This window comes from Myotis lucifugus, unplaced genomic scaffold (assembly GCF_000147115.1).
Source record: "Myotis lucifugus unplaced genomic scaffold, Myoluc2.0 scaffold_184, whole genome shotgun sequence".
Taxonomy (NCBI): domain Eukaryota; kingdom Metazoa; phylum Chordata; class Mammalia; order Chiroptera; family Vespertilionidae; genus Myotis; species Myotis lucifugus.
The window spans coordinates 2,498,371-2,524,969 of NW_005871232.1; the positions used below are offsets into that span (position 1 = coordinate 2,498,371).

The 26,599-nt window shown below is 41.7% G+C and overlaps 1 protein-coding gene across 8 annotated transcripts in view; it reads left to right on the plus strand.

The window, feature by feature from the left end:
- SGMS1 (sphingomyelin synthase 1) overlaps positions 1 to 26,599 on the plus strand; it is a 207,417-nt gene that overhangs the window by 165,408 nt on the left and 15,410 nt on the right. For all 8 annotated transcript variants that reach the window (XM_023760512.1, XM_006096638.3, XM_023760508.1 and 5 more), the window contains 2 exons: positions 8,954 to 9,806; positions 22,825 to 22,942. In XM_023760512.1, the coding sequence (XP_023616280.1) occupies positions 9,184 to 9,806; positions 22,825 to 22,942 (741 nt within the window). In that variant the 5' untranslated portion in view covers positions 8,954 to 9,183. The remainder of the gene's footprint in view (positions 1 to 8,953; positions 9,807 to 22,824; positions 22,943 to 26,599) is intronic.

A 26,599-nucleotide genomic window follows, 5' to 3' on the forward strand; every position in this document is an offset into this window, starting at 1 on the left:
CCATTAGTTCTTTGTCCATTAGTTCTTTTTTCTTTTTGTCCAGTTCTCTCTCTCTCTCTCTCTCTCACACACACACACACACACACACACACACACACCATCTCCACCACCAGAGCTGTCTGCCTGCTCTGTGTGAGTCTGTCTCTGTTTTGCTTATTAGTTTGTATTAAATTCCACATATGAATGAAATCATATGGCACTTGTCTTTCCCTGACTGGCTTATTTCACTTACCATGATCCATAATATTCTCCAGGTCCATCCATGCAGTCTCAAAGGGTACTATTTTCTTCCTTTTTACTGCTGAGTAGTATTCCATTGTGTAAATGTACTATAGCTGTTTTATCCACTCATCTACTGAAGGACATATGGGCTGCTTCCAAATCTTGGCTATCCTATGTAACGCTGCAATGAACATAGGGGTGCATATATTCTTTTAAATTAATGTTTCAGGTTCCTTTGGATAAATTCCCAGAAGTAGAATTGCTGGATCATAGGGCAGTTTCATTTTTAATTTTTTGAGGTAACTCTATACTTCCTTCCACAATGGCTGTACCAATCTGCATTCCCACCAACAGTGCACAAGGGTTCCCTTTTCTCCACATCCTCACCAGCACTTGTTGTTTGTTGATTTATTGATGATAGCCATTCTGACAGGTGTGAGGTGATATCTCATTGTGGTTTTCATTTACATTTCTCTGATTAGTGATGTTGAGCATCTTTTATGTCTATTGGACATCTGTTTGTTCTCTTTGGAGAAGTGTCTATTCAGGCCCTTTGCCCATTTTTTAATTGGATTGTTTGTTTTCTTTGATGTTGAGTATTATAAGTTTGGATATTAACCCCTTATCTGATGTATTGGTGTATATGTTCTCCCATTCAGTGGGTTGTCTTTTCATTTTGTTGATGGTTTCCTTTGCTGTGCAAAAACTTTTTCGTTTGATGTAGTCCCATTTGTTTATTTTTTTCTTTTGTTTCACTTGCCCGAGGAGATAGATCAGAAAAAAGGTTGCTACAAGAAATGACCGAGATATTACTGCCTATGTTTTCTTCTAGGATTTTTATGGTTTTGAGTCTAACATTTAAATCTTTAATCCATTTTTAGTTTATTCTTGTGTGTAGTGTAGTTTCTTCCTTTCTACTTTCTTTTTTTTTTTTTTGCATGTATCTGTCCAATTTTCCCACCATCATTTATTGAATAGACTATTTGTTTTTAGTCCCCTGTATGTTTTTGCCTGCTTTGTTAAATATGTATTGACTGTAAAGGGATGGGTTTATTTCTGGGCTCTCTATTCAGTTCCATTGATTTATATGTCTGTTTTTATGCTAATACCATGCTGTTTTGATTGCTGTGGCCTTGTAGTATAGTTTGATATCAGGTAGCATGATTCCTCCAATTTTGTTCTTCTTTCTCAAGATTGCTGTTGCTATTTGGGGTCTTTTGTGGTTCCTTATAAATTTTTGGAATATTTATTTTAGTTCTGTGAAATATGCCATTGGTATCTTGATAGGAATTGCAGTGAATCTATAGAGTGCTTTGGGTAGTATGGACTTTTAATGATGTTAATTCTTTCTATCCATAAACACAGTATATGCTTTCACTTATTTGTATCTTCTTCAATTTCTTTCTTCAGTGTCTTACGATTTTCCGAATACAGATCTTTTATATCCTTGGTTAAATTTATTCCTAGGTATTTTATTCTTCTTTTTGAAGCAATTGTGAATGGAGTTGTTGTTTTAGTTTCCCATTCTGATAGTTCATTATAGGTATATAAAAAATGCAATTGATTTCTGGATTTTTATTTTGTATCCTGCTACTTTACTGAATTCATTTATCAGTTCTAGTAGTTTTTTCTCTTTTAAACACACTTTTATTGATTTCAGAGAGGAAGGAAGAGGGAGAGAGAGAGAGAAACCTCAATAATAAGAGAGAATCATTGCTCGTCAGCCTCCAGCACGCTCCCTACTGGGGATTGAGCCCACAGCCCCGGGTGAGCCCACAACCCCGGGTATATCCCCTGACCTAGAATAGAACTTTGACCTCCTGCTGTAAAGGTAAATGCTCAACCACTAAGCAGCACTGGCTGGGCTCTAGTAGTTTTTTGAGGACTTTTTAGGGTTCTCTACATACAGTATCATGTCTAATGCAAATAATGACAGTTTTACTTCTTCTTTTCTAATTTGGCTGCCTTTTATTTCTTCTTCCTGTCTGATTCCTGTGGCTAGGACTTCCAGTACTATGTTGAATAAGAGTAATAAAAGTGGATATCTCTGTCTTATTTTGATCTTAAGGGAAACGCTTGTAGTTTTTGCCCATTGAGTATGATGTTGGCTGTGGGTTTGTATAATATATGGCCTTTATTACATTATGTTCTCTCCATTCCCACTTTGCTGAGAGTTTTTATCATAAACGGGTGCTGGATTTTATCAAATGTTTTTCCTGCGTCTATTTATATGATCATAAAGGTTTTTATCCTTCATTTTGTTTATGTGGTATATCACATTTATTATTTTGCAGATATTGTACCAACCTTGCATCCTTAGAATAAATCCTACTCGATTGTGCTCTATGATCTTTTTAATATATTGCAGGCTCCGATTTGCTAATATTTTGTTGTATATTTTAGCATCTATGTTCATCAGGGATATTAGCTTATAATTTTCTTTCTTTGTCGTATCTTTATCTGGTTTTGGAATTAGGATCATGCTGGCCTCATAAAATGAGCTTGGGAGTTTTCTGTTGTTTTTAGAGATTTGATGCATGAAGCAGAAAGTTTAGTTGACTGTATGCTTATAAGACTAATTATGCATGCTCTACTTCCTTCTTTCATTTGCCATTATCAGCATTTAAAAACATCTGGAACTTTCCTGTAGTTTCTTCATTGACATGCCAGCTTTGTTTGTTTAGTCTTAGGTCCATCGTGTCTTAAAAAATTAATAAAAATTCAGTTCCTAATTACATAGCACTCATTTTAAAAGTTCACTAAAGCTTTCAAAGAAGAATAAATTACAGTCATTATAATAATTCCTTACATTTTTATGTATTGCTTTATGTTTTCCAAAGCACTGTACAGTCTGTGTAAATTCCCTTACTAATGGAGCGAGCAGAAGAAATACATTATTCCATTGTAGGAAACCGAGGCCCTGGGGTTGGAGTACAAGTTAATGACAAAGCAAGCTTTAGAACTCAGAGTTCCTGAGCGATTGCTCCATGGGCAGTTGTACTGAGCACTTCATGGTGTTCTAAATCTTGAGAACTCGTGTTCAGTGTATATTTCACATGCTAGCTTTTTGTTTACACAATGTTTTATTTCCAGACAATGCCAGATAACAAGATAATGTAATAGATTATTTTTGAGTAAAGATGAACAGATATTCGTAAATGGTTTATTTAATGGTTTTTGCTTGGTTGATGTTTTGTCATTACCAGGATAATTGCTTTAAGTTATTTTTCTGTTTTTAGCTCTCTGGCTTTGATAATTAAGTAGTTTCTAATGTGTCATGGCATATTATCTGATGGCTTTAATAATATTAAAGAGTAAAATGTCTATTTTAAGAATTGGAGCAGAATCGTATTTATTAGCACATTTACTTTTTACTTAGTTGAGGCCAGATAGAAAGCCCTGCTGAGTTTAGAATCCATAATGAATATGCTGTTGTTCCTGCTTTTTATCCTTTTGGGCTCCATACTTTAAAATAAAGACTTTTTAGACTATTCTTTATATGTGCTCAAATCGTTGGATATTGGCAGTGGGAGAGCATTTGGGTTTGTCTAGCCCCAGGACCAGCTCTTAAAGTGAGATTTTAGACAATTACAATCTCACTGGACTTTGTTTATGTCTAAAAATTCCAGAGAAATGAGAGTTCTGGTACCTCTTCTGTCTCTCAAATTCTGTGCTATTTTATTGAAAAGCGTTTAGATACAATTTTTACTCTTCTATTGCTTCTTCCCGGTTCTGAGAAATATGTCTAATGATTTGAGCTGTGTGTTTTTTTCTTTTCTTTTTCTTTTTTTTTTGTTAACCCTCACCCAAGGATATATTTTTTTCCATTGGTTTTTAGAGAGAGTGGAAAGGTTGGAGAGACAGGGAGAGAGAGAGAGAGAGGGATAGAGAGAGAGAGAGAAAGAGAGAGAAACATCAACATGAGAGAGACATCAATTGATTGCCTTCACCACACAGCCTGCACTGGGTAACCCATCAGTGCACAGGCCGATGCTCCAACCATGTAGTCAAACGGGCCAGGGCAAGATCTGTGCTATTTCTTAACATTCTCCTGGCTATGGATTCTGAGTGGCTTTTCTGAATGATGATAGTAGTAGCTGTTTTCTGAGCCCAGCCAAAGATACAGTCTTTTGGGTCTAGATGTGAAGGCACTTTGCCACAGTATGTTCTAAATTGAGTGTGTGAGTCCAGGGGCGAGTCACTGTCTCACTTCTCCTTCTACAGCTGGGCTCTGGGGTCTCTAAGTCCACACCTTTTTTGCAGTGGCCTTTGAAGTGCTGAGTAGCTGTTCAAGGTTTACTTCCCTAAAGTGAGCTTTCCCCCTTTTGTACCATTTCAGCATCAGCTTCAGGAAAACAGCACGCATATCTTTATTTTCAAGCTTCGAAGTTGCTTGAAAAATATAGGGTTGTTTTCTCATGGAATTTGGAGGGCTGTTTTTATTCTTGTATCAGAATGATTGGGCATTGAAAATGCCCTTTGGAAGTGGCAGCTTCAGTAAATATTTATGACATGTCACCATGACCCAGTTGGGCATTAGGAAGGAAGCAGGGCATTATGAAAAGAACAAGACACGTTTCTTGGAGTAACTTATATCTTTTATTCCTTTTACATGATTGGTTTGTCACAGCAGTAGCCACCTCTGTGAAGATGCGTAGGTAGTTGGTAATACTACTTTCCAGAGCAGCGGTTCTCAACCTGTGGGTCTCGACCCCTTTGGCGGTCAAACGACCCTTTCACAGGGGTAGCCTAAGACCATCCTGCATATCAGATATTTACATTACGATTCATAACAGTAGCAACATTACAGTTATGAAGTAGCAACGAAAATAATTTTATGGTTGGGTCACAACATGAGGAACTGTATTTAAAGGGCCAGAAGGTTGAGAACCACTGTTCCAGAGGAAACAGGCGTGAAGAGGTTAAAGGACCTTGTCAGGAAGGGAAGTAGCTGAGTTGGGTCTCAGCTGCTGGCTCTGTAACTCACACAGCTGATGCTCTTTCTCCCACACCACGCACACCTGAGGGTTAAATTATATCACGTGTCACAGATGTTAGTGATGCAGGAAGCCAAGCAAGGAAAAGGATGGTGAAGTGGAATGTTCTGCAAAGGGTCTGCAGAGCAGAACCTTAGAGACCAAGGGAAGAGCCTGGCCTTGCTGAAGGGGAGGAAATGGAGAACTCCAACACGAGGGACGCCTAGGCGCTCTCCTAAGGAGTGAGCAGTTTTGTTGTCCTAGTTATTATTGGGAGCCATTTACTTTCCTTGCTGTCACTGAAGAGTTCCTCTGGCTGTTGGGAACTGCCTATGGACTTGCCTTTGCAAGATCAGTGTCCTTCGTTTGGATGGAGGCTTGCAATGTCAGGAAGAGTATGTGCGTGCGTGCGTGCGTGCGTGTGTCTGTCTGATGGCCTAGATTGTCTCTTACCACTTGATATTTTTTCTTTTTTAAAGATTACAGTGTTATCTCCTACGAGGAGATTATCTGACTGTTCCCCTGTCAGAGAGAAGTGAAATAACACCGTGGCATTGGTCTGATCTTTGTGGTTCTGAAGGGGTTTCCCCTCCTGGCAGACATCCTGCATTGGACAAGGGGGAAAGCCCACGTTCATGTCCTTGGGCATGAACGTTCCATCGAGAATTTTTCTTGAGAGCTCTTGTAGCCGCTTGCAGATGTTGAGGGTTCCTTGGCTGTTATCCTAATTCTGCTGAGGAGGATTTGGGGGGAAGCCTGGAGTCTGATGCTGGGAGATCCCTTGCCTGCAGGACCTCTGCCAGGGCGCCCACGTGGCCTGTGTGCCTCCTGGTCTCTCCAGGCAGCACTGGTGGCGGCTGCAGCTCCTGTGTAGTGCTTTCCAAGTGGTCGGAGCTTCTCCTGGGTGTCCTGTTTCTCTCTGGAGACTGCCCGCCTGGTTCTCCCTGACTACCCAAACCGTTTTAAAGCCCTTTTCAATGTCAGTGACATTTTCGGTAGCTTTATTTTCCATTAAACCATGCGAGGAACATTTATTTCCTGAGTTATTGCGCAGATAGCGATCGAGCACATTCTGAGCCCTGGGAATGTGAGACGGGGATGCTTCAGACTGAAGCTCTTCCGCAGTCACTCATAGGCTCCTGGGGGAGTCTAGACAGACACCCCAAGGGAGTGTCAGAGGGAAGGCGCACAGCACTGGGTGGATGCTCAGGAGAGGGAACACCCAACTCTTTGCAAGGTCTGGAATGTCTTTCAGTTTTACTGCCATTTGACTGGTTGTTACTCAGACAGGGAAATCGGGAGTGGACATACGGTCCATCACTATTCCAGAGTCAGATTTGGGGGTTCAGCAGCGATGAGTTTGGTCTTTGAAATCAGGAGACCTGAGTTCAGGTCTTGTTTGTGCTCCATAGGGAGCGAATAGGAGTTCTTGGGGTGTGGGGCGGGAGAGCCTTAATGCAGGAGGCAACCGATTGATGTTTCTCCCTCACATCAATGTTTCTCTCTTTTTCCCTCAGATAGATAGATAGATAGATAGATAGATAACTGAAGCTCACCTAATGGGCTATGCATGAGAGAGGCTGAGAGTCAAACCATGGTCTGTCTTCAGCCAAAGGCCATGCTACATGAATAACAAGGCTTTGTTATAGAGCGAGGTATTTGTTTTTAACGTTTCTTGTGTGGGAACTAAAAAATATTAATATTTTGCTTCTAACTTCTCGGCTAGGCTGATAATCAAGTCAACAGAGACAGATTAACAGGAGAAAATCAAGTTTTTAGCACATGCCCATGGGGAATTCACATAGGCGTGAAAATTCCAGAGACAGCGAGGCAACATTGGGGAGATGTGGCATTTTGGACAAAGGAGAAGAGGGTGGGGGAGATATTATATTTCAGAAGTGACAATGGGTAATTTACAGGTTGTTGAGGGAGAAGGGAACACTCATGGCAGGCGAATTCTTGCTGAGCAACTCAGAAACAATGAGACACAGGGGATATCTAGCTAACAGGCCCTGCCTGAAGCATTCCTGATTATCACACCTAATTCAAATCAGGCTACAGTGAACATGCTAAGGTTTCTTCCTGAAGCACACTTCTCTGTCTGAATCTCTTGGGCAGGAAAGGGAGGAGGGTCAAAGGTTCTTTCTGAGTCTTGTTTCTTAATAAACAGCTCAAAATCAATATCCCAAAAAGGCAGCTTCAGGGTAGCAAAACTTTAGTCCTTTTACTTGCTTTCCAATTTTAAATGATTGTTACAAAAGTAGTACATGCTTATTAAAGAAAAATAGATGGGAGAAAAGTAGAAAATGCCCCCAGGCCTGCCACCAAATATAATTTCAGTTAATATGTGATGTATTTTTTTCCCAGCTTTATGCAATATGTTCATTAATCATCGCTGAGTTTAAATAAGAGAGGTACATTATTTATATGTAAATTCACATTGATACTTACATACATTTATAAAATTTTGAATCTTGCTTTTGATTCTCCCCTGCAGATGTGAATTGGTTATCGCCACATAAGTATTTTAATAAATAGTGTTTTGAACTACAGGACTCAGAAACGAAACTTACAGCTCTTGGATGCAAGCTGCCATTTAATCAAGGGCAGGTTTCTTGACCTTCCTGGAATTTCGTTTCCAAGTTTATAAATGAGGGAGTTGAATCAGATCATTGATTTTACAACTGGGATTCCAGGAAACACCCTCTGGGCTGGGAATAGAAAGGTCGCCAGAGCGGGGAAGACCCTGGCCCTTCACCCCGCCTGTGTTTCATCCCAGCAGCTGCATCTGTAGCTCTTCTATAGATTTGGGCATCCGAGCACATGTGGAAACAGGGATCTATTGATTTTCTTTGTGTGAAAAAATATAAATGTTGGCCCAAACTGTCTTGAAGCTCAACATTTCTATCGTATCTGTTAAGTTGCTGTGTGTTATGTGCCTTTTAAAACACCTCTTCACCAGGAGAATGATAGGCTAAGCCAGCCGTGGGCAAACTACGGCCCGCGGGCCGGATCCGGCCCGTTTGAAATGAATAAAACTAAAAAAAAAAAAAAGACCGTACCCTTTTATGTAATGATGTTTACTTTGAATTTATATTAGTTCACACAAACACTCCATCCATGCTTTTGTTCCGGCCCTCCGGTCCAGTTTAAGAACCCATTGTGGCCCTCGAGTCAAAAAGTTTGCCCACCCCTGGGCTAAGCCCACCTGCCACATTCATTCAGCTTGTCCCAGAGAACCACTGATCCGCACTGAGCAGTGTCCACAGCACGATGAACGATTTCTTAGAAAAGACCCCACTGAGGAGGCTGTAAAACATTTCCCCTTTGACTTTATCCATCGTTAGGCCCTTTTAATGCTTTCAGGGAAGAACAACCAGGGAATCAGTGGTCCCTTAGAGTCCAGCGGTTCTCAACCTGTGGGTCGCGACCCCTTTAGCGGCCGAACCACCCTTTCACAGGGGTCGCCTAAGACCATCCTGCATATCAGATGTTTACATTACGATTCATAACAGCAGCAACATTACAGTTATGAAGTAGCAACGAAAATAATTTTATGGTTGGGTCACAACATGAGGAACTGTATTTAAAGGGCCAGAAGGTTGAGAACCACTGCCTTAGACTAATACACGTTTGAAAACTACAGGCTGTGTCGGTAACTGGATTTCCATTTTCCTTATGCTTATCAAGGTTTTGCATTTTGAGGGGTTGATTCGGAAGTCCCAATATCTTGACCTTTTCTCTTGCCTCCACAGAAGGAAGAATCTTGTTGAAAAATGAGGTGAACGAGTGCTCGGGTACTCAAGAACCCTGGACAGCTACATGAGGTGTTTAAAAACTGCCCTGACCATCTTGCTACCCAAGTCCCTGTCATGAGGCCTGACAGGATGAGCACGCCTTCGAGGGCCAGCATCCCGCTCCAGAAAAACTCGGACTGCTGACCTGCCGAGAGCAAGCAGGGGACTGCCTGTTGTCTGCCAGTACAATGAAGGAAGTGGTTTATTGGTCACCCAAAAAGGTGACAGACTGGCTGCTGGAGAATGCTATGCCAGAATACTGTGAGCCTCTGGAACATTTCACGGGCCGGGACTTGATCAACCTGACCCAAGAGGATTTCACAAAACCCCCCTTGTGCCGAGTCTCCTCCGACAACGGGCAGCGGCTCTTGGACATGATAGAGACCTTGAAAATGGAGCACCACATGGAAGTACACAAGAACGGCCATGCGAACGGGCACCTCAGCATTGGCACAGACATCCCCACCCCTGACGGCAGATTCAGCATCAAGGTCAAACCCAACGGGATGCCAAATGGGTACAGGAAGGAGATGATAAAGATCCCCATGCCGGAACTGGAGCGCTCCCAGTACCCTATGGAGTGGGGCAAGACTCTTCAGGCCTTTCTTTATGCACTTTGCTGTTTTGTTCTCACCACAGTGATGATCTCGGTCGTCCATGAACGAGTACCTCCTAAGGAGGTGCAGCCTCCACTACCGGACACGTTTTTTGACCATTTTAACCGGGTGCAGTGGGCCTTTTCTATTTGTGAAATTAACGGCATGATCCTTGTAGGACTCTGGTTAGTTCAGTGGCTGCTCTTAAAATACAAGTAAGTAAAGCAAAAGCTCTCAGACTCAGTGACTGAGGCGTTTGCCTGCGGATGTCTAATTCTCATTATTTGGGAGTGCAATTTACGGAGCAATGCAATCAAAGCATATTATTCCCCCATTTTTAAAGCCACATACCCAACTAAAGCTCTGGCAGCTTTAAGAAAACGCCATGTTTATTGTTTGTTTTGTACAAGATTTGTACAGAATGGTGAAGAGAGACTGTTCTGTTTTCACTTCACAGGAAAGAAAACCCTCAGGCACCTTCAGAGAGTACATATAGGCTGTTGGACCACAGAAAAACCATCCAGTCTTGGTGGTGTTAGCCCATCAAATAAATTGTTAACAGTTGGCCTAAGCACCATGAATGGCTGTATAGCTTTTCCCAAGCAGAGTCAGACATCTGGAACCTTAGCAATGCATATTTACGGAGGTTTCACACATAAAATTCAGAACCGCTATTCCAGAGTGGCTTGGGCTATTGGGAAAATAATACTCCCAGAGAATGACTTTGTTTAGGTAGGTGCAATGCAGATGAGCCTGCGAGGCTTTTCACCTTCTAAAAGGTGTGGCAACTAAAGCAATATGTGGTTTTCCAATCACATTTCTCAAGATTTTGGTAGGCGCCTTCTTTTAGTTTCCAGTATATCTAAAGTGGCTTTCATGTCCCTAGCTCTAAACTCAGCATAGACCCCTCAGGCAAGCTGTTTGCTTGGGATGTAGAGCAAATGAAACACCGTCCTCTCATCATTGGTGTGTGATTTTCCTATTACTTGAACATCTTTATGGCTTCCGCGCATGGGAGTTAAAAACTGGTATGTTAAGGAACTGAGTTTCTCTGTAGTGGGCTGTTTTCCATGACCCACAGTATGGATGAATATTAAGAAAATCATCTTAAATCGGGAAAACAAAATGCAGACAGGGTTTATGCTGAACTTGACCTAGCAGAAATGATGAATATTTTCCTGGTATGTTCCTAAAGGACTGTGTTTTGTCAGCTTATAAATTATATAGATGCAAGTGAAGTAAAAGCAGCTTCTGACTCAGCCAGGAAAGAACTCTCTTAACTTGTGTAAAGGAAGCCGTTTAAGTGGCCAGTGTTTGTTTTGGGGCTGGTTTGGCAGTCCTAGAGTTTTAGCTAAATTGGAAATAGAAACGATGATGTGGGCTGCATTTGATTTGATGGAAGACCTTTTTTTGTTTGCTTTAGTTTTAAGAGACTAAATTGATAGGAATAAGCTTTAGAAATATGAGATGCTTCCAATGTATTAATTACATTCTTTTGGCTGCCAAACTTCAGTTTCTGCATTTGACTTTTATCTTCTAAACTTCTTTTCCTAAGAGCACATTAGAAATATGCCAGTATTTTTTCTTTAAAAGTCAAAGTCAACTACATTATGTTTTCTAGGATTTTCTCAATGTTTGTTGTTTCGTTTATGAGAGCTTGTTTTCTGGTTTTCCATCAACATTTTACATGCAAGCAAATAATTTACTGACCCAGAATATAACTTTAGTTAAGTCATACCAGGCATGAGTCCAAACCTTTCACAAAACTGTGACTTTTAAATAATTTACTCTTGTTCTAAGGAAGTATCCTGACCATAGGGTTAATTTCTTTAAACTATACCACTGTTTATATTTCTCTCAGCAGGGACTTTCTCCTCATATCTGTTTTGCTTTAAGCTTTCTAATTTCTCATTTTCCTAGTACTTATTGCCAATACTGTAGTCACTTGTATATTTGCATTGCTCAGTAGCAATAAATCAGTTGATTTGTAACTCGGACCAGATTAGCCCAGTGCTGGCCGCAGGCAGCCTGGATTCCAGCCCAGCCCTGCCCTGACATGCTGGGTGGTGTGGGTGACTCTCAACCTCAGGGGCCTGCTTTTTCTCACAGGAGCCTCTCAGGCCAGATGATTTATGATGTTCTATGCAACTGCATTTTATTTTGTTCTAACGTGATTGAATGGGCCAGTTATGTTAGATTATTATTAGCTGCAGTGTTGTGTCCAGAAGACATGTAACTAAGGATTCTTTAAAGTGCTCTCTCTAATTTCCACGTTGACAGGAAAAGGACATGGGAAATGGAAGCCGCCGGTTGTCAAGATAATCCTAAACAGCCCCACCCCCTGTCCTCCCACTGGGGCGTATCCCTGGGTTCCCATCGGCCTCCCTGAGATCTGTCTTCAGTGTATGTGGCTCACCAGACATGGAGGAGGTAGTGGGACAGATGCAGTGGGTATTGACATACCACCTTCCCCAGCTTTCATGCTCGGTCATGTCAGAGACCCCCTGTTTCTGGTTATTTGCTGGTGCTATGTAGCAGTTTTGTTTGTCCAGCATGGTGGGGAAATGGAGACTTCTGAGTACGGAGTATTGTGTTAAACAGGGAGTTCAGCTCTCCCTCTTTTTCTCCTCGACTGTTCTGGCTCTCGACCCTTTTCCCCAACCCCAACCAGGAGGTTTGCCACGACTCCTCGAAGGTGAGCCTGTTTGGCCAGTAATTGCACAGGGGAATTTTACTTTGATTTTAAGAGTCTTGGAGCCCTTTAAAAACAATCAGCCTAGCCCTGGCCGGTGCTCTCAGTGGTTAGAATGTTGGCATGTGCACCTAAGGGTCGCAGGTTGATTCCTGATCAAGGGCATGTACCTGGTCTGCAGTGTGCGAGCAGGAGGCAACCAATCGATGTGTCAGACTTCACCCAAATCGGGACTCCCTGGTTTTAAGAAAGCATGAAAAAGACTGTTAACCTTACAGACTCAGTAAGGACTTTCCATGCATGGCTAAATCATGGCTACCACATGGTGACAGGGGTGGCTAGTGGGATGGTGAGAACGCCTGGTGAAGAAGGCCAAGGATCAGGATTGTAGACCTTCTAAGTCAAAGGTTTTGTAACCACCAGAGAAATCACTGTGACTTAGTATGATGGTCTTAGACCCTCAAACTCAACTAGTCTAACACTGGGTTTATCATTTGTTTTTTTCCAACTTATTCTCCTATGTGGGTAGAGGCATTCCCTAAAAACCTAGAACTTCTCAGTTCCTTTTATACAAATGCTGAGTTCTATTGATTCTAATTTCAGATTTATTACTGTTATTGGTGGAAGTGGAGTTCTTGGGGCTCTGCAAGGAAAAGAATTTCCTGAGGCTCCCACGGGAGGATGGGGTTTTGTGGAAAGTTTTATTGTTGTAAAATTAAGGAGTTTCCCCTCCCAGGTCCCATCTCTGCCCATCCCGCCATGGGAGACATCCAATCTTATCTTCAGCAGGGCCAGGAGTAAGGCCCTGCCCATAGTTTCTGCTCCACATTAAAGTCCAGTCCAGTCCAGCATCCTGCATGTGAAGTCTGCATAGCCAGGCCATCTGGTTTCTAAGGCCACCTGGCCGTGAAGAGAACATGGAACGCACTGGGGAGTGCAAGTTACAGAGCAAGAGGGAGCAAGAGAAAGAACAAGAGAAAGGGAGCGGGGGGGGGGGAGGGGGGGGTGCGGAGTTCTCACCTAACCAGGAGCTTCTTCAAACTAAACAATTAGCTTTCCAAGATTTCGTGAGCTTCTGATGGGGTCCATCCCCTAGCCAATCCATTGTTCCCAGGTAGACTGGCAGGCAGACACCGCCCTTGTGCCACCCGACTTTACTGCGCATGTGCCTACCTCCCCCTGCTCCCAGCAACAATCCAGTGCCAGATGGGGAAGGGAGGGGTGTTAGTCCCGTGGAGGAACAGTGCTGTGTGAAGCTGTAGCTTCCTGGTGAAGCTTCCCAGGTGACCATGCTTACAATGTCTGAGTCCCTTTGCTTTCTTTCCTTTGTTAATATTAACTAGCTACTTGCGACCATAACACTACTTCTTTTCATTCCTACCTATTGATGTATAGTGGGTGCTCAGATGGAGGCCCAACTCTTTAGCATGAAGCTCTGGGTTCTTCATAATCTGTCCCCGATCTGTCCTGCGTCATCTCTGGCTACTTCACTCCACAGTTTCCCTCAAACACTTGAAGCTCATATCACGTTCCATTCTATTCCTTGTGTATTTCCTTCACTGCTCAATTTTAAGTTCCTCTGGGGAAAAGTCTGGATCCTATTTGTTACTCATCTTTTATTCCACTTTCTGTGACACAGAGAAAGTGCTCATTTAACATTCATTTACTCATTCAACTTATATTTACTGAGCGACCTTCTATGTGCTGGGCGCTGATGTAACCCGGGGGTTGCTGCAGTGAGCAGAGGTCCCCGGGGTGCTTGTGGAACTATATTCTGGCTAGGCTAAGGCAGCAGTAAGCAAATGAGTACATAGGACCAAGTAGTGATAAGGGAAATGAAGAAAAATAAGGCACACAATAAGTTAGAAGGTACTGGGGATACTAGAGAGAGGGTTTCGATAAGGTGATTGGAAGAGGCCTCTAATGAGGTGACACCTGAATCAAATGAGGGTGAGTACCATATAGGTGTTTGGGGTCAGGGCAGTCCAGACAGGAAATAGGACAAGTGCAGAGTCCTCTAGACTTACTTTACTTGAGAACAGCTGTGGGAAGGTGGTGACACAGAAGATCACAAGGTGTGGATGGTGGGTGGGGTAAGCATTGTCAGCCAGGGTTAAAGAGTTTGGATTTTGTTCCAAGTGTGATAAGTCATTACAGAAGAATGCTATGAACAGATGTGTATTTTAAAAGATTCACTCTGGTTGCAGTGTAGAGAGTAGGGAAGTGTGAGTGGAGTGGTGGGGGGGGGGGGCAGGAGGGCTAGTTAATTCGCCCATGCTGTCATCCAGGTGGGAAATGGTTGCAACCTAGACTCAGTTAACGTGGCCAGTGAGTAAATTTTGTGCCGAGGTGGTGGGAAGGGGTGAACTCTGGAGAAAGCATGGTTCCTATTACATGTAGAGCTGCTCATCTTTTATAGCTACAGTGCTGCCTTCTGTTGTATCTTTCTCATGCAAGGTTTTGAGGTCTCTGTGAATCCCTGGATTTTATATGGAACTTAATGGGGAGATAGAATTCACTAATTGGGGAGCTCTCACAACCTTGCTTGAATATATTTTATTGAGAGCAAAGCCATGTTGTGTGCATTTCCTGGTGTATGCTTCTACCTGACGTCTCGTGGATCAGATATTTGCCTAAAAGAAGTAGTACAGGTCAGTTGAAGGGATATATTGGCCTCTTGGTGGTGAAATGATGGGACGAAAAAAGTAAAGGAGCCATTGGATAGCTAGGGTGTGGGACAGAGTGGAAAGAGCTTAGTGATTCAGGCATTGGTCATGGGTAGAACATTTGGGCAGGAGCAGTCCCGTAGTTATGGAGAGACCTGTGGAACAGTTCCTGAATAGGTTCTTTGCAAATTGATCCCATGTGGAAAGAGAAGGAACCAAGAAAGGAAACGGTGGTGTCAGATCCTGCTTAAGACCTGTCATGGCATCTGTATTCAGAACTGTTGTAGGGGCTTTGCTGCCCCACAGAGGAACAGGTGCAGATCTCCAGTGTGGCTTTTCTGGGCCTGCACTCAGAGTACTGGCATGGGTGTTCAGATGTTTGGCAGCAGTATGTATCGTATCTTTAAAGACCACTTAGGAAAAGCTTCGTTTTGTATTTTAACCTTTGATAAAAGCCCTGGCTTTGGGGGCCTTATTTGTTAGGTGGCTCTCTGCCAACATAAGAAAGTTTATCTACAGCATTTAGCTCTCTTCTGTGAATGCAATCTAATTTCCAAGGACATAATCCTGTGCTGCCTGGGACTGCTGCTCTAGATGGTGATTTGATTATTTTTGGTTTTTGTCTTAGACTCTCCACTGACATTTATCTTGCATTTTATCCCATTGTAATCCTATCAGCGCTTCTTTTCACATTAAGTTGATTGGATCAACATACTTATCTCTTCCTCTTCTAATCCCCAAGGTAGTTAATAACCACAGTTATTGTCAACATTTCCCCCATTGTTTTTAAGTCTTTGATCGTTGTGATTTAGTAGAGTTCTTAAAAGCCCTTGGTAATAGAGCATTTGATATGAAGCAAGTCTCTCCAGGTTCCTATTCAATAGAATTTATTTTCCAAGTTCCAGAAGAACCTTTCCTTAAAGCTGCGTCGTTTTATTACAGATTGCCCTGATACTGTGGACCACAAGGCTAGTCTCTAATGGAGCTTTGGGGCATCTTCATACTGAGTTACTTATCAAGAATTATTGACGACTGCATGCTAAGGATGCAGAAACAAGCAAAAACAAACAAACAAACCAAACCAAAACACCCACAGCTGTGGAGAGGTTATCTTCTCAGGAATTTGTTTGTTTTCATTTTAACATCTCAGTTTTTGAAAGTGGGTGTTCAAATTCTATCCAAGTATAAACTCCCTCGGGTTATGGAAGATTTGGGGGCATCTGTCCCTTTATTTAATTGGCTGATAAGCGTTCGTCCTCCTCTCCAGCAGGAAAAACAAGAGCTCAGGATGCATCTCTTGCCCTCTTGCTTCTCCCTCTACCTGCAGCTGTGTCTGTTAGGTGCTTACTCAAAGTCTGTTTTCTTCTGCTGTTTTTCACCCATGTTATCAACAATCATTGTCATCCTACTGGAATGGCAGATTCCAAACCAGCTGATAATTTTTTTACATACATCGTGGCATTTGGTCCAATCACCCCTCAAAATAAGTAGTGTGATTCTCTCTCAGTAAAGGTGAGTGAGACTCAGAGAAGTTGTTGACTTGCCCCAGGTACATTTGGGGGATCGAAGGCACTTTGGTATAAATCCAGTCTAGGTCCTGGTATAACATCCTTTGAAAACGTGTTATCTTTGTAGATAGAGTGGCACAGGCACCGAGTGCGTGGCACAGGTGGAATGAAGACAGAGCAGCTCAGTGTTTGATAATAGGGTTCAGGTGTCATACACCATCCAGGGCATATGCTCATTTGCCCCAGAAGGGACCTGCCAACCCTGAGAGCTATCACATCTTGCGTCCCACCATAGTGTGTAGAAAACGTACTTTGTTCCATCCTGAGTGCTGAAACCTCCTATAACTTCTCCGTGTGACACGGGTTCTCCTCTCTGCCAGTCTGGGAAACCTCCTTTGCCACCAACTTCAGTCATGGTTTCCTTCTGAAGACCACTGACCAGGAATGCCTGCCTTATTCTTGTCCTCTCTGTCTCTAGTAAGTTCTCTCTTCTCCCATTAATTGGGACCCATCCTCCATCTGAGCTGTGGAGCCTGGGCTGAGGTCCTGCTTTCTATCCTTTCCTGGGGACCTTCCCTGTCCCATTCCCATACAGCCTGGATGTGCAAGGCTTTTGCGGGCCTGTCTTTCACCTTCTTCACCAGGGTCAGTATTTGGAGTGGGGAAGGGCAGTCACTTTAGGGCAGCGGTTCTCAGCCTTCCTAATGCCGCGACTCTTTAATACAGTTCCTCATGTTGTGGTGACCCCAATTTCATTGTTACAAATTGAACATAATTAAAGCATAGTGATTAATCACAAAAACAATATGTAATTATATTTGTGTTTTCCAATGGTCTTAGGCGACCCTTGTGAAAGGGTCGTTTAACCCCCAAAGGGGTCGCGACCCACAGGTTGAGAACCGCTGCTCTAGGGGCTAGTGACAGATTCAGTCCCAGGCTCTCTCTATCCCCTTCTTACTCTTAGCGAATTGGTGATCTTATCTGCTTTCACCTTCTCTAATTTTTACCAATATAGGTCTCAAGACCTAAATACTAGGACTAGCATAGTCCTAGGAATTGTAGGGAAAACAGATTCACCCTAAATTCAGTAATTAAAGCAATTTGGCATTTAAATTATTATAAATATTATAAGGGGAAAGCAAAAAACAAAAAACAAAAACCATAGGTAGTTTTCCTGAGTTAATTTTTATTTACAACACCAGAGAGCTAAGTAATTCTTCTTGGTTTTAGGCAGATTAGAAGACAAAGTGAACAAAAAGAAAAAAGTTACTTATCATGTTGCCAGAGATAAATGGTAATGACAATATCCCTTTTGATATTTTCTGTGTGTGTGCCTGTATTAATAACCTATATACGTGTATAATTTTTTTTTAAATATATTTTATTGATTTTTTACAGAGAGGAAGGGAGAGAGACAGAGAGTCAGAAACATCGATGAGAGAGAAACATCGATCAGCTGCCTCCTGCACATCTCCTACTGGGGATGCGCCCGCAACCCAGGCACATGCCCCTGACCGGAATCGAACCCGGGACTTCTCAGTCCGCAGGCCGACGCTCTATCCACTGAGCCAAACCGGCTTCGGCATGTGTATAATTTTAAATGGTATCATATATGCCTTATTTTTTTATAGCGTGCCCAGGGATTATCTTCCTTCTCTTAAAAAACCATCATGGATGTCTGTTTAATTACTGGAGATCTGACTTAGACATCACCACATCTGTCCCCCACCAGCCAGTCAGCCGTTAAGCATTCAGTCATACTGCAAATCTCACTAGTTTAAGATCATTCTGTCCCTAGCCACCTACTGGGAGAATTGGGTCAAGTGTCTTAATTTCTACAGTAGCACTGTTTCCTCACCTACAAAATGGGATGATAAAACAGTGTCTCTCTCAACTTTGTTGTGTGTATTGAGTGAGTTAATGTGTACAAAGCACTTGACGGAGTCCTTGACATCGCCCTGGTGCCCAAACTTGTGCCACTCCCATCCCATCTTAGTAGATGGCTTCTCTGTTCCCCTTAGCTCTCAGGCCAGACGTCCTGGTTTGTTCTTGATATTTGCTTCCACTCCACATCTGGTCTGTTATTCTACCACTTCTCACCACCTCGGTTGCTGCCCTTGGTCTAACCAGAACCCCGTCATCTCTTATCTGGGCTGTTGGCAGGAACCTCCTGCTGGTTGCTCTGTCTCCATCTTGCTTCCTTTAAGTCACTTGTCAACCTGGCAGACAGAGTGTGTCACTGTAAGAGTAAGTTGGTGTATGTCACTCCTCTCCTACCTCTAAGAGCTTTAAGGTGAAAATTCATATGTTGACCAATGAGGCCCTGTCAGACCCGGCCCTATTTCCTCTCAGACCTCATGCCCTCCACTGCATTGTACCAAATGCGAAACACAGTGTAGTGCTACAATTCTCAGTCTAATTTTGATAGCATTTAATCCGGTTCTAAGTACTTTTTTATAGTATTTAATCAGGTTCTGAGTACTTTTTCCTATTTAAAAAATAAAAATAATGTATAAAAATAAAGTCACCTATACTGGACATAACATACTATTCTAGCAAGTCTTAATAATTCTATATAATAAAAGTGTAATAGGCAAATCGACTGAGTGGCAGAAGACCAGTTGGTAGGGGGCGGGGCTGGCAAGCAGGTGGCGCCATGCCAGCCAAGGCACGTGCCAGTGGGCAGAGGGAGGGGACAGCGATGGTGCGAGGGATAGAGGCAACCAGTGGCTGCGGAGGGTCAATGGGGGGCGGGGACAGCCGGCCGCTCGCCACTGGCGCCTCCCCTGATCAGCCCGCCCGGTCGCCTCCTACAGAAGAAGGCCAGACTGCAGCTTAGCCATCAATCGGACAACCCCTGAGGGCTCTCGGACTGCAAAAGGGCGCAGGCGAGGCTGAGGGACACCCCCCCCCCCCAAGTGTACGAATTTTCATGCACCAGGCCTCTAGTTATCTATAAAACACTGATACTTTTATCCATACTTCTTTTTTAATGACATTTAATGTTTTTCTTTTCTCTCAGAAACAATAGTAATGAGCCTATTACTCAAATACTTAGGAGGGGAACCAAATACAAGTGACTGTGAGGTGACCGTCATTGCCAAGTGTGAGCAAATGAGCAACAGGCTTCTTTCTTTTCTTTTCTTCTTCTTCTTCTTCTTTTTTTAGGCTTCTTTCTAACATGAAAGAGGGAGAGATGTATCCCATAGAGAAGAACAACATTATGCTTTTGAGAATTATAACCTGCATCTTGTTCTTGGCATTTGTTTACTCTCCAGTCATATCTCATTAACATTTCTCCTATGACTTTTTTTGAGGCATTGTTGCCTTTTTTTTTTTTTTTAAACAAAAGGGTCTCTATTTGTAAAAAGTCAAAGGGGCCACTGGGGCGACAGGATAGGCAGGCCAGCTTCTCCTGTTGCGGGGGATTCGGAAGGGGAAACCTCCCTGTCACCCTGGGCTGCCTCGGGAACAGGTAGGTGGCACTGGCTCAAGGACAGGATAAGCTTCAGGCCTCAGCCTCCAGCAGCTCTGGAACAGGCTCCCCCTCAGTCATTGGGTGTCATGGTGTCACCTGCAGTTATGCTCAGGCATCTCTCATTTTAACCACTTTAAAAAATTTTTTTACACATTTTGAACTTTTTAAACCCGTAAGAAATCTACTGTGGGAAATTCTTTGATTAATGAAATAAATACCTTTATTGCATCCAGTTCTTTGAAACACTAGTATATCCTGCTTTTTAAAGTTTACACTAGTTCAGCATTATACATTGGAGATATTCTAAGCTTAATTTTAAAAAGATTAAGTAAATGCCAAAGATTGAAGATTCTTAAAAACAACCAGCTCCAGCTTACCAACGTGTTTGTTGTTAGCATTGATTAATTCACAGGGACAAAGTCATTTGGCTTTTCACTTCAAGTCAAATAGCAAATGTGACTGAGAAGATTCAAATTTTGTTTTTTGTAAAAAGGTTTGTCATTTTTCATCCTTTCTCATTTTTATACACCTCATTCATAGATATCTGAATCCTTTCACTACTATTCCCCGTGACTCAAGTTTAAGATGTGGAAATAGCTATTGGTGTGTGTGATAGCTATTGGTGTGCGTGTGTGTGTCTTTTGTGTATTATGAAACAGGCGAAGTATTTAAGACCGCATTCTTGACCAAAATTGAGTGATAGCAATCATTTCCTTGTGTTTCTTTCTCTAAAGCAGTGGTTCTCAATCTTCTAGCTCTTTAAATACAGTTCCTCATGTTGTGACCCAACCATAAAATTATTTTCGTTGCTACTTCATAACTGTAATGTTGCTACTGTTATGAATCGTAATGTAAATATCTGATATGCAGGATGGTCTTAGGCGACCCCTGTGAAAGGGTCATTCGACTGCCAAAGGGGTCACGACCCACAGGTTGAGAACCGCTGCTCTAAAGAGATGAACAGATACAGATTTAGCAAGTTTCTTAGATGTTTCCTATATAGTTCAGTGAAATTGCAGGTAATTTCTACTTGTTTGAGCAGGATGGCTAGAGAGGGCATTTTCTTTTGAAGAAAGATGAACATTATGTCTTACAATAGAAAATTAACTTTTGTATTTCAAATGTTCTTGTTAAGACATTTATGGTCTAGTATTATTCTGTATCACCCTCTTTACATTGTTTAATTATGTCGTGCTTTCATCATACTTGAAGTTAGAGACACATACCTTTACAAGACAGCTTTATGCTGAATAATTTCTCATTCTTGGAGGTGGCATATAGAGCTTTACTAAAAAAAATAAGATGGCTTCTACGGTAAGCAGTTCTGACCCAGTTTTTGAAATCTGGGCAAAGAGATAAAAGCACCCAGACTCTATTCATACAACCCAAGTGACTTAACTCACATGAACTGTGCAGTGAAGGATGAATGCTAATATATTTGCATGGTTATTTTTTAAAAAATATTTTTATTGATTTCAGAGAGGAAAGGAGAGGGAGAGAGAGAGAGAAACATCAATGAGGAGAGAGAATCATTCATTGGTTGCCTCCTCCTCACCCTACACTGGGGATCAAGCCCGCAACCCAGGAATGCGCTCTAACCAGGAATCGAACTGTGACCTCTTGGTTCATAGATTGACGCTCAACCACTAAGCCACACCAGCCAGGCAGCATGGGTTATTTTAAATTAATTTTTAATCACACAAGTGACATAGCATTTTATTCCTCTTATTAAAATAAAAAATACAAATGATGCAAATTCTCCTCCAATTAGCACTCTTCAGTAGGAATATATATTCAGCATAAAAATAGAACTATACAATACATTTGTAGAATAATCAACGTTCCATATTCTCAGAGGAAAGCCTGTCCATTGTTTCTTTTTCTTTGTATATTTAACGCAAGTTGCCAATGCTAAGTTAAAATTTGACTTCCCCCCCCAAGTTGAGGAAGAGGAGACCCACAGGACTGAGATAGAGGGAAAGGTCATTCTTATCCAAGCATACACTGAAGTTTGTACAGTGAAATATAATTAAAGTAAACCTCATTATGTGGAATTTGTTATTTGGAGGAATTAGCAAACTCAACATACATGTTCACATGTATGTAAAAAATAATTTCATTAGAACCACTAATCAACTTAAAATGGAAAAGAGATCTATTTCTAATTCTTACTTATTTTGTTTCTCACCATATAAATTGTACATTTGTTGGCTACCATTGTGTGTGTATGGCAGGGAGTTTTCATACGTTTTTCCTAATGTTGTTATATCCGGTTTACAATTTAGGAAACTGAGACTCAGAAATTCCATAGCGTATCCCAAGGCCACATAGTAGACAGAGAGGGAGATGGGGTAGGATGCTGTTATTTAGGCTCTTTTCTTGGCATCCAGCTTCCTCAGATCAGTTCAGAGAATCAGTTTCTGAGATGTTCAAATAAAATTGTTTAACATTGTTGGCTCATTAAATGTCAGAAGAGTTTTGAATTCTCATTTTAATGTCATTCTGATTTTGTAAATAATCTCCCCTTTTATGCCAGAAAAGGCACCCTGAACATTTAACTACAGGTACCAAGTGGGCTCTGACCAATCAGCATGGGCACCACTTATACATCAGTTGAATGTCAACTCAGGTTTAAGGCCTCATGAAACCTAATGAATAGCAATGTAGAGTGTTTTAAACTCTTTTGGCAAGTTAATATTTTTTAAAAAAACCACCACGTCAAACTCAAAATTCTCCACCTAACCTGCTAATCTGTAGTTGTAGCATTCTGATTTCAAGCACTCAAGTAGTTTTTTGGGGTTTGCTTTATTGGGTCACTGAAAACTTTAAAGTAAATGAACCTGCGGAATTTCATGACTGAGTGTCTGCCCTGTTTTTCCCTTTTTCCAGGTCTATTATTAGCAGAAGATTTTTCTGCATAGTTGGCACGCTGTACCTGTATCGGTGTATTACAATGTATGTAACTACACTCCCAGTACCTGGTATGCATTTCAACTGCTCTCCGAAGGTAAACCACTCCTCACTGTAATTTCCCTTTTTGTTTGTTTCTCGTCTTGCCCAGGGGTCCTTTGACTAAGGCCAAAGGTGAAAATTTCTTTAGAACACAGGCCAGTCCCCCCACCCCCACCTGGGAATGTTACTAAGCCTTATGGCCAGGCAGCCCCACCCTTCTCAGGGTTTCCTAATCCTGCCAGTGCTTCCCAGCTGGGGAAATATGTGGTCTAGTTAGTGTGCTGGAAGCAGTTAAGCTTTGTATGTGGGTGTAGCTCTTTGGTTTCCTGCCAGATTTTTAAAATATCATTCTCTCCCTTGACACAGATCCAAGAGCTTTTAGATGGTTTTTCCCTCTCTTAGATGGAAAGTTCAGTTTGAAATATTTTTTCCTTCTTTCTATGAATTCCTTTGGTGGTAATCTGTAACAGCAGAGCCATTTCCTGTCTCCTTGCATTCTCCTCTCTCAAACAATGGAGATTTTGCCGAATGTATTGATCTTCTCTAGTAGCATAGAAGCCCTTCTTTAACATGAACTTTATTCCTCATTGTCTCTACCTTTCCATTAGGGTCACATAACATTCCTTACTCCTCACCTTTACCTTGGAGTAATTTCAACTTGGGAGATCATTGGAGTTTCATGAAATAATTAGCAGAAGATTTGGTTTTTAAAATGTTTTCCTACATCAAAGCTCTTTGATGCAATAAGAAATAGAAGACACTGGTTTCATGGATTTGATTGGGGGACCATATGGGCTACTACCTTAGTGTGTTTGACATAATTTCTTTGCATTGCACTTTCAGTTCCATCCCTTTGTACTTTTACTTCCAGAAGGGAGATTTATCCTCTGCTTGAACCTGGAAGAGGGCTGAAAATAGACTTTGGATTTTTACTAGTAAAGTGGTGTCTTCATCACTTGAAATTTCGGATTTCTTTAAGTTGTTTGCTTACTGTGTTTCCTCTTTTTCTTAGTCTTATATTGTACTCAGAGGTAGCTAGTTTCTTTCTTTGCTTTTTCTGTTTTGCTACAAACTCTTTCCTTAACTCTTTTTTCCGTCCAACCAAGAAGCCAGCCTCACATCTTCTTTATTCTCTGTAGACTCTCAGGCACTGGCCTTGCAGCTCCTGGGTTGTAGGAAGGATCCAGTGTAGACCCTTGCTGGGAGTCTGGCTTGTTAAGCAGTATGTTCTCAGTAGTAGGCGGATTGCTTAGGATATTCGCCTAAGTTTAGTTCAACTCCTTAAAAAAGCCTGCTATGCATTGGGAAGTTTCTCCACCAAGGAACACGTCATGCCAGTTTAGTTAGAAGTGCAACCTGGCCAAGCACAGGTTGGAGATGGATCCAACATCATTCTGGGTAGCCTTTCTCCGGACTTTGGTTCTGGCTTGGTTTCTTCTCAGGAGCTCCGCCCAGCTGCTGGCTAGCGCAGGCTGTTAGCATAGGCACTTACAGAGTCAGCTTTAGTCATCAGCTTATCTACCCAAGACCTGGGACCAAAAATAGCTTGTGGGTTTTCTTGGTAAAGGCAGAGGTAATAACAGGAACTTTATGCAGAAACCAAACCCAAATGTGTCACTCATTTATTGTGTCTCTGGACATCCTTCTGTGACTGTCTTCTGGAAATTGAAAATTTTCAAATCAAGTATGTAGGAGAGGGTGGAATATTCGCAAACCTTAGCAAACATTATCAGTTAAAACTCATTAAATCTAATTACTTGTTTTGCAGAATAGGACTCTTGGGAGAAGAATTTAGAAAACAGTTTTTTATTCTGAAAATTTTCAAATGTATACCAAAGTAAAGAATCTAGTGTGCGGTGTAAGGTACTGTTGTATACCCAGCACCCAGATTCAGTAATTTCCAAGATTTGCTTCGTCTCTTTTTTCCTTTTGAAATACTTTTTAAATCCAAGACAGTGTCATTTTATTGCTACATACGTTTGTATGCATCTAAAAATTTTGGACATTTTATTGCATAATTTTAATGCTGTTGGTATATCAATATGATTAACAGTAATTATTTGGTATAACAAATACCATTTCATGGAGTACTTTGATTGTCTTAAAATGCCCCCTTTTTTTTAACACTTGGTTTGTATAAGTTAGGATGTCTTTACAGTACATATACTAGTAGTTGTTCTATCTCTTAAGTATCTAATTCTGGACCAGTCTCTCTCTCTCTCTGCCTTTGTCTCTCTTTCTTCTTCTTCTCCTCCTCCCCCCCCCCCCCCCCAAAAAAAAAAGTAACTTGTAGAGATCAGATCAGTTGTCCTGTAGAATATTCCACATTCTGGATGTCTGTTTATTTGCTTTCAGTGTCAATTAACTTCTTCCTCTTTCCTGCATATTTCATCTACATAGAACGTTGGCTCTGGAAACTTGTTTTGATTTCATTTTAACTTTTTTGGCAAGAGCATTTCACGGTGAACCAGTGACTTCTGAAGCTAGACAGAAGAGTTAGCAGAGCCCTCACTGGCTTGGTGCTGCCCCGGAATGGCAGATCAAGCTTACGAAATTCAGGGGTCGGCCGAGGGCTAGGGGGCTGCACTGCACGATGTCAGAAGGGAGAGAGGGTAGCACTTTGTCAGAGAGAGATCCAGACGCCTGCTTTGTCTACTGGAGAGGCATACCCAGAGCTGAGTTTCAAAATTGAAAGGAACCTTACAAAATGTCATCCAGTCCCCTGTTCTATTTGATGTCTGTCAATATCCTCATCGTGAAATCTCGATCAACCTCTCTCTGAACCATTGCCTAGAGAGGGAACTTACTACCCAGTGGTGAGGATGGTCTTGCATAGTCACTTACTAGCTGTGTGGCAGTTGCATTGAACTTCTCAGAACCCCAGAAGGATTATTGGCAAAACAAGGCGAATGACACTTTTTTATCTGTCTGAAGGAGTTGTGAGAGTGAAAGAAGGCAATACCTAGGGGTTCTATTGATGTGAAATGCTGTACAGAAATAAGAGCTCAGTGTCATTATCATGCTTCCACCCCTAGACTTATTGGTCAGCATTTGTAAAATCCTGTGATAAGGGCCTGGAGCTAAACCACTGGATGGAAAGGAGGAGACAGATTTGAGTCATGTTCAAGTGGCTGAATCGGTACAACTTGGTACTAAATATGAGGTAGGGAATGAGGATAGAAAGGAAGGCTTTTACCACTGTGATACTTACAAGGGAAGGAGGAAAGGGAGTTAATGACTTCAGGTTAAACAAATAGAGGTTGAGGTGCTTGTTTATTCAGGACAGTTAGCAATATAGGTCTGAAGTTGAGGGAAAAATCAGAGCTAGAAATTAAATATTTGTGATTCGTCATAATCTAGATGGTATTAAAGCTGAGCGAATGGATGAAAAGACCAGAGACAGGACATAATAAAACAGCGTTTCTAGAATTGGATATTTCTCATTGATTAGAGATACCATTTAAGGCCTGTCTGTTGGTTCTCAATAGTCATTAAAGAGAATGGAGCTTCAGAATATAGGATTTTCTGTTTAATATAATCATGTGAACTTAAACTTGGTTCTGCCATCATATTAAACCCTATAGTTAGTATACTTAATTCTTCCCTTAATGCCAATACTTAAAATGCATGGCTTCTAAGAAAAATGTTCCAACAAGTATACAGTAGTAATTATGAAAATTGTCCCTATTGTTCATGCATTTGATGGTGGTGT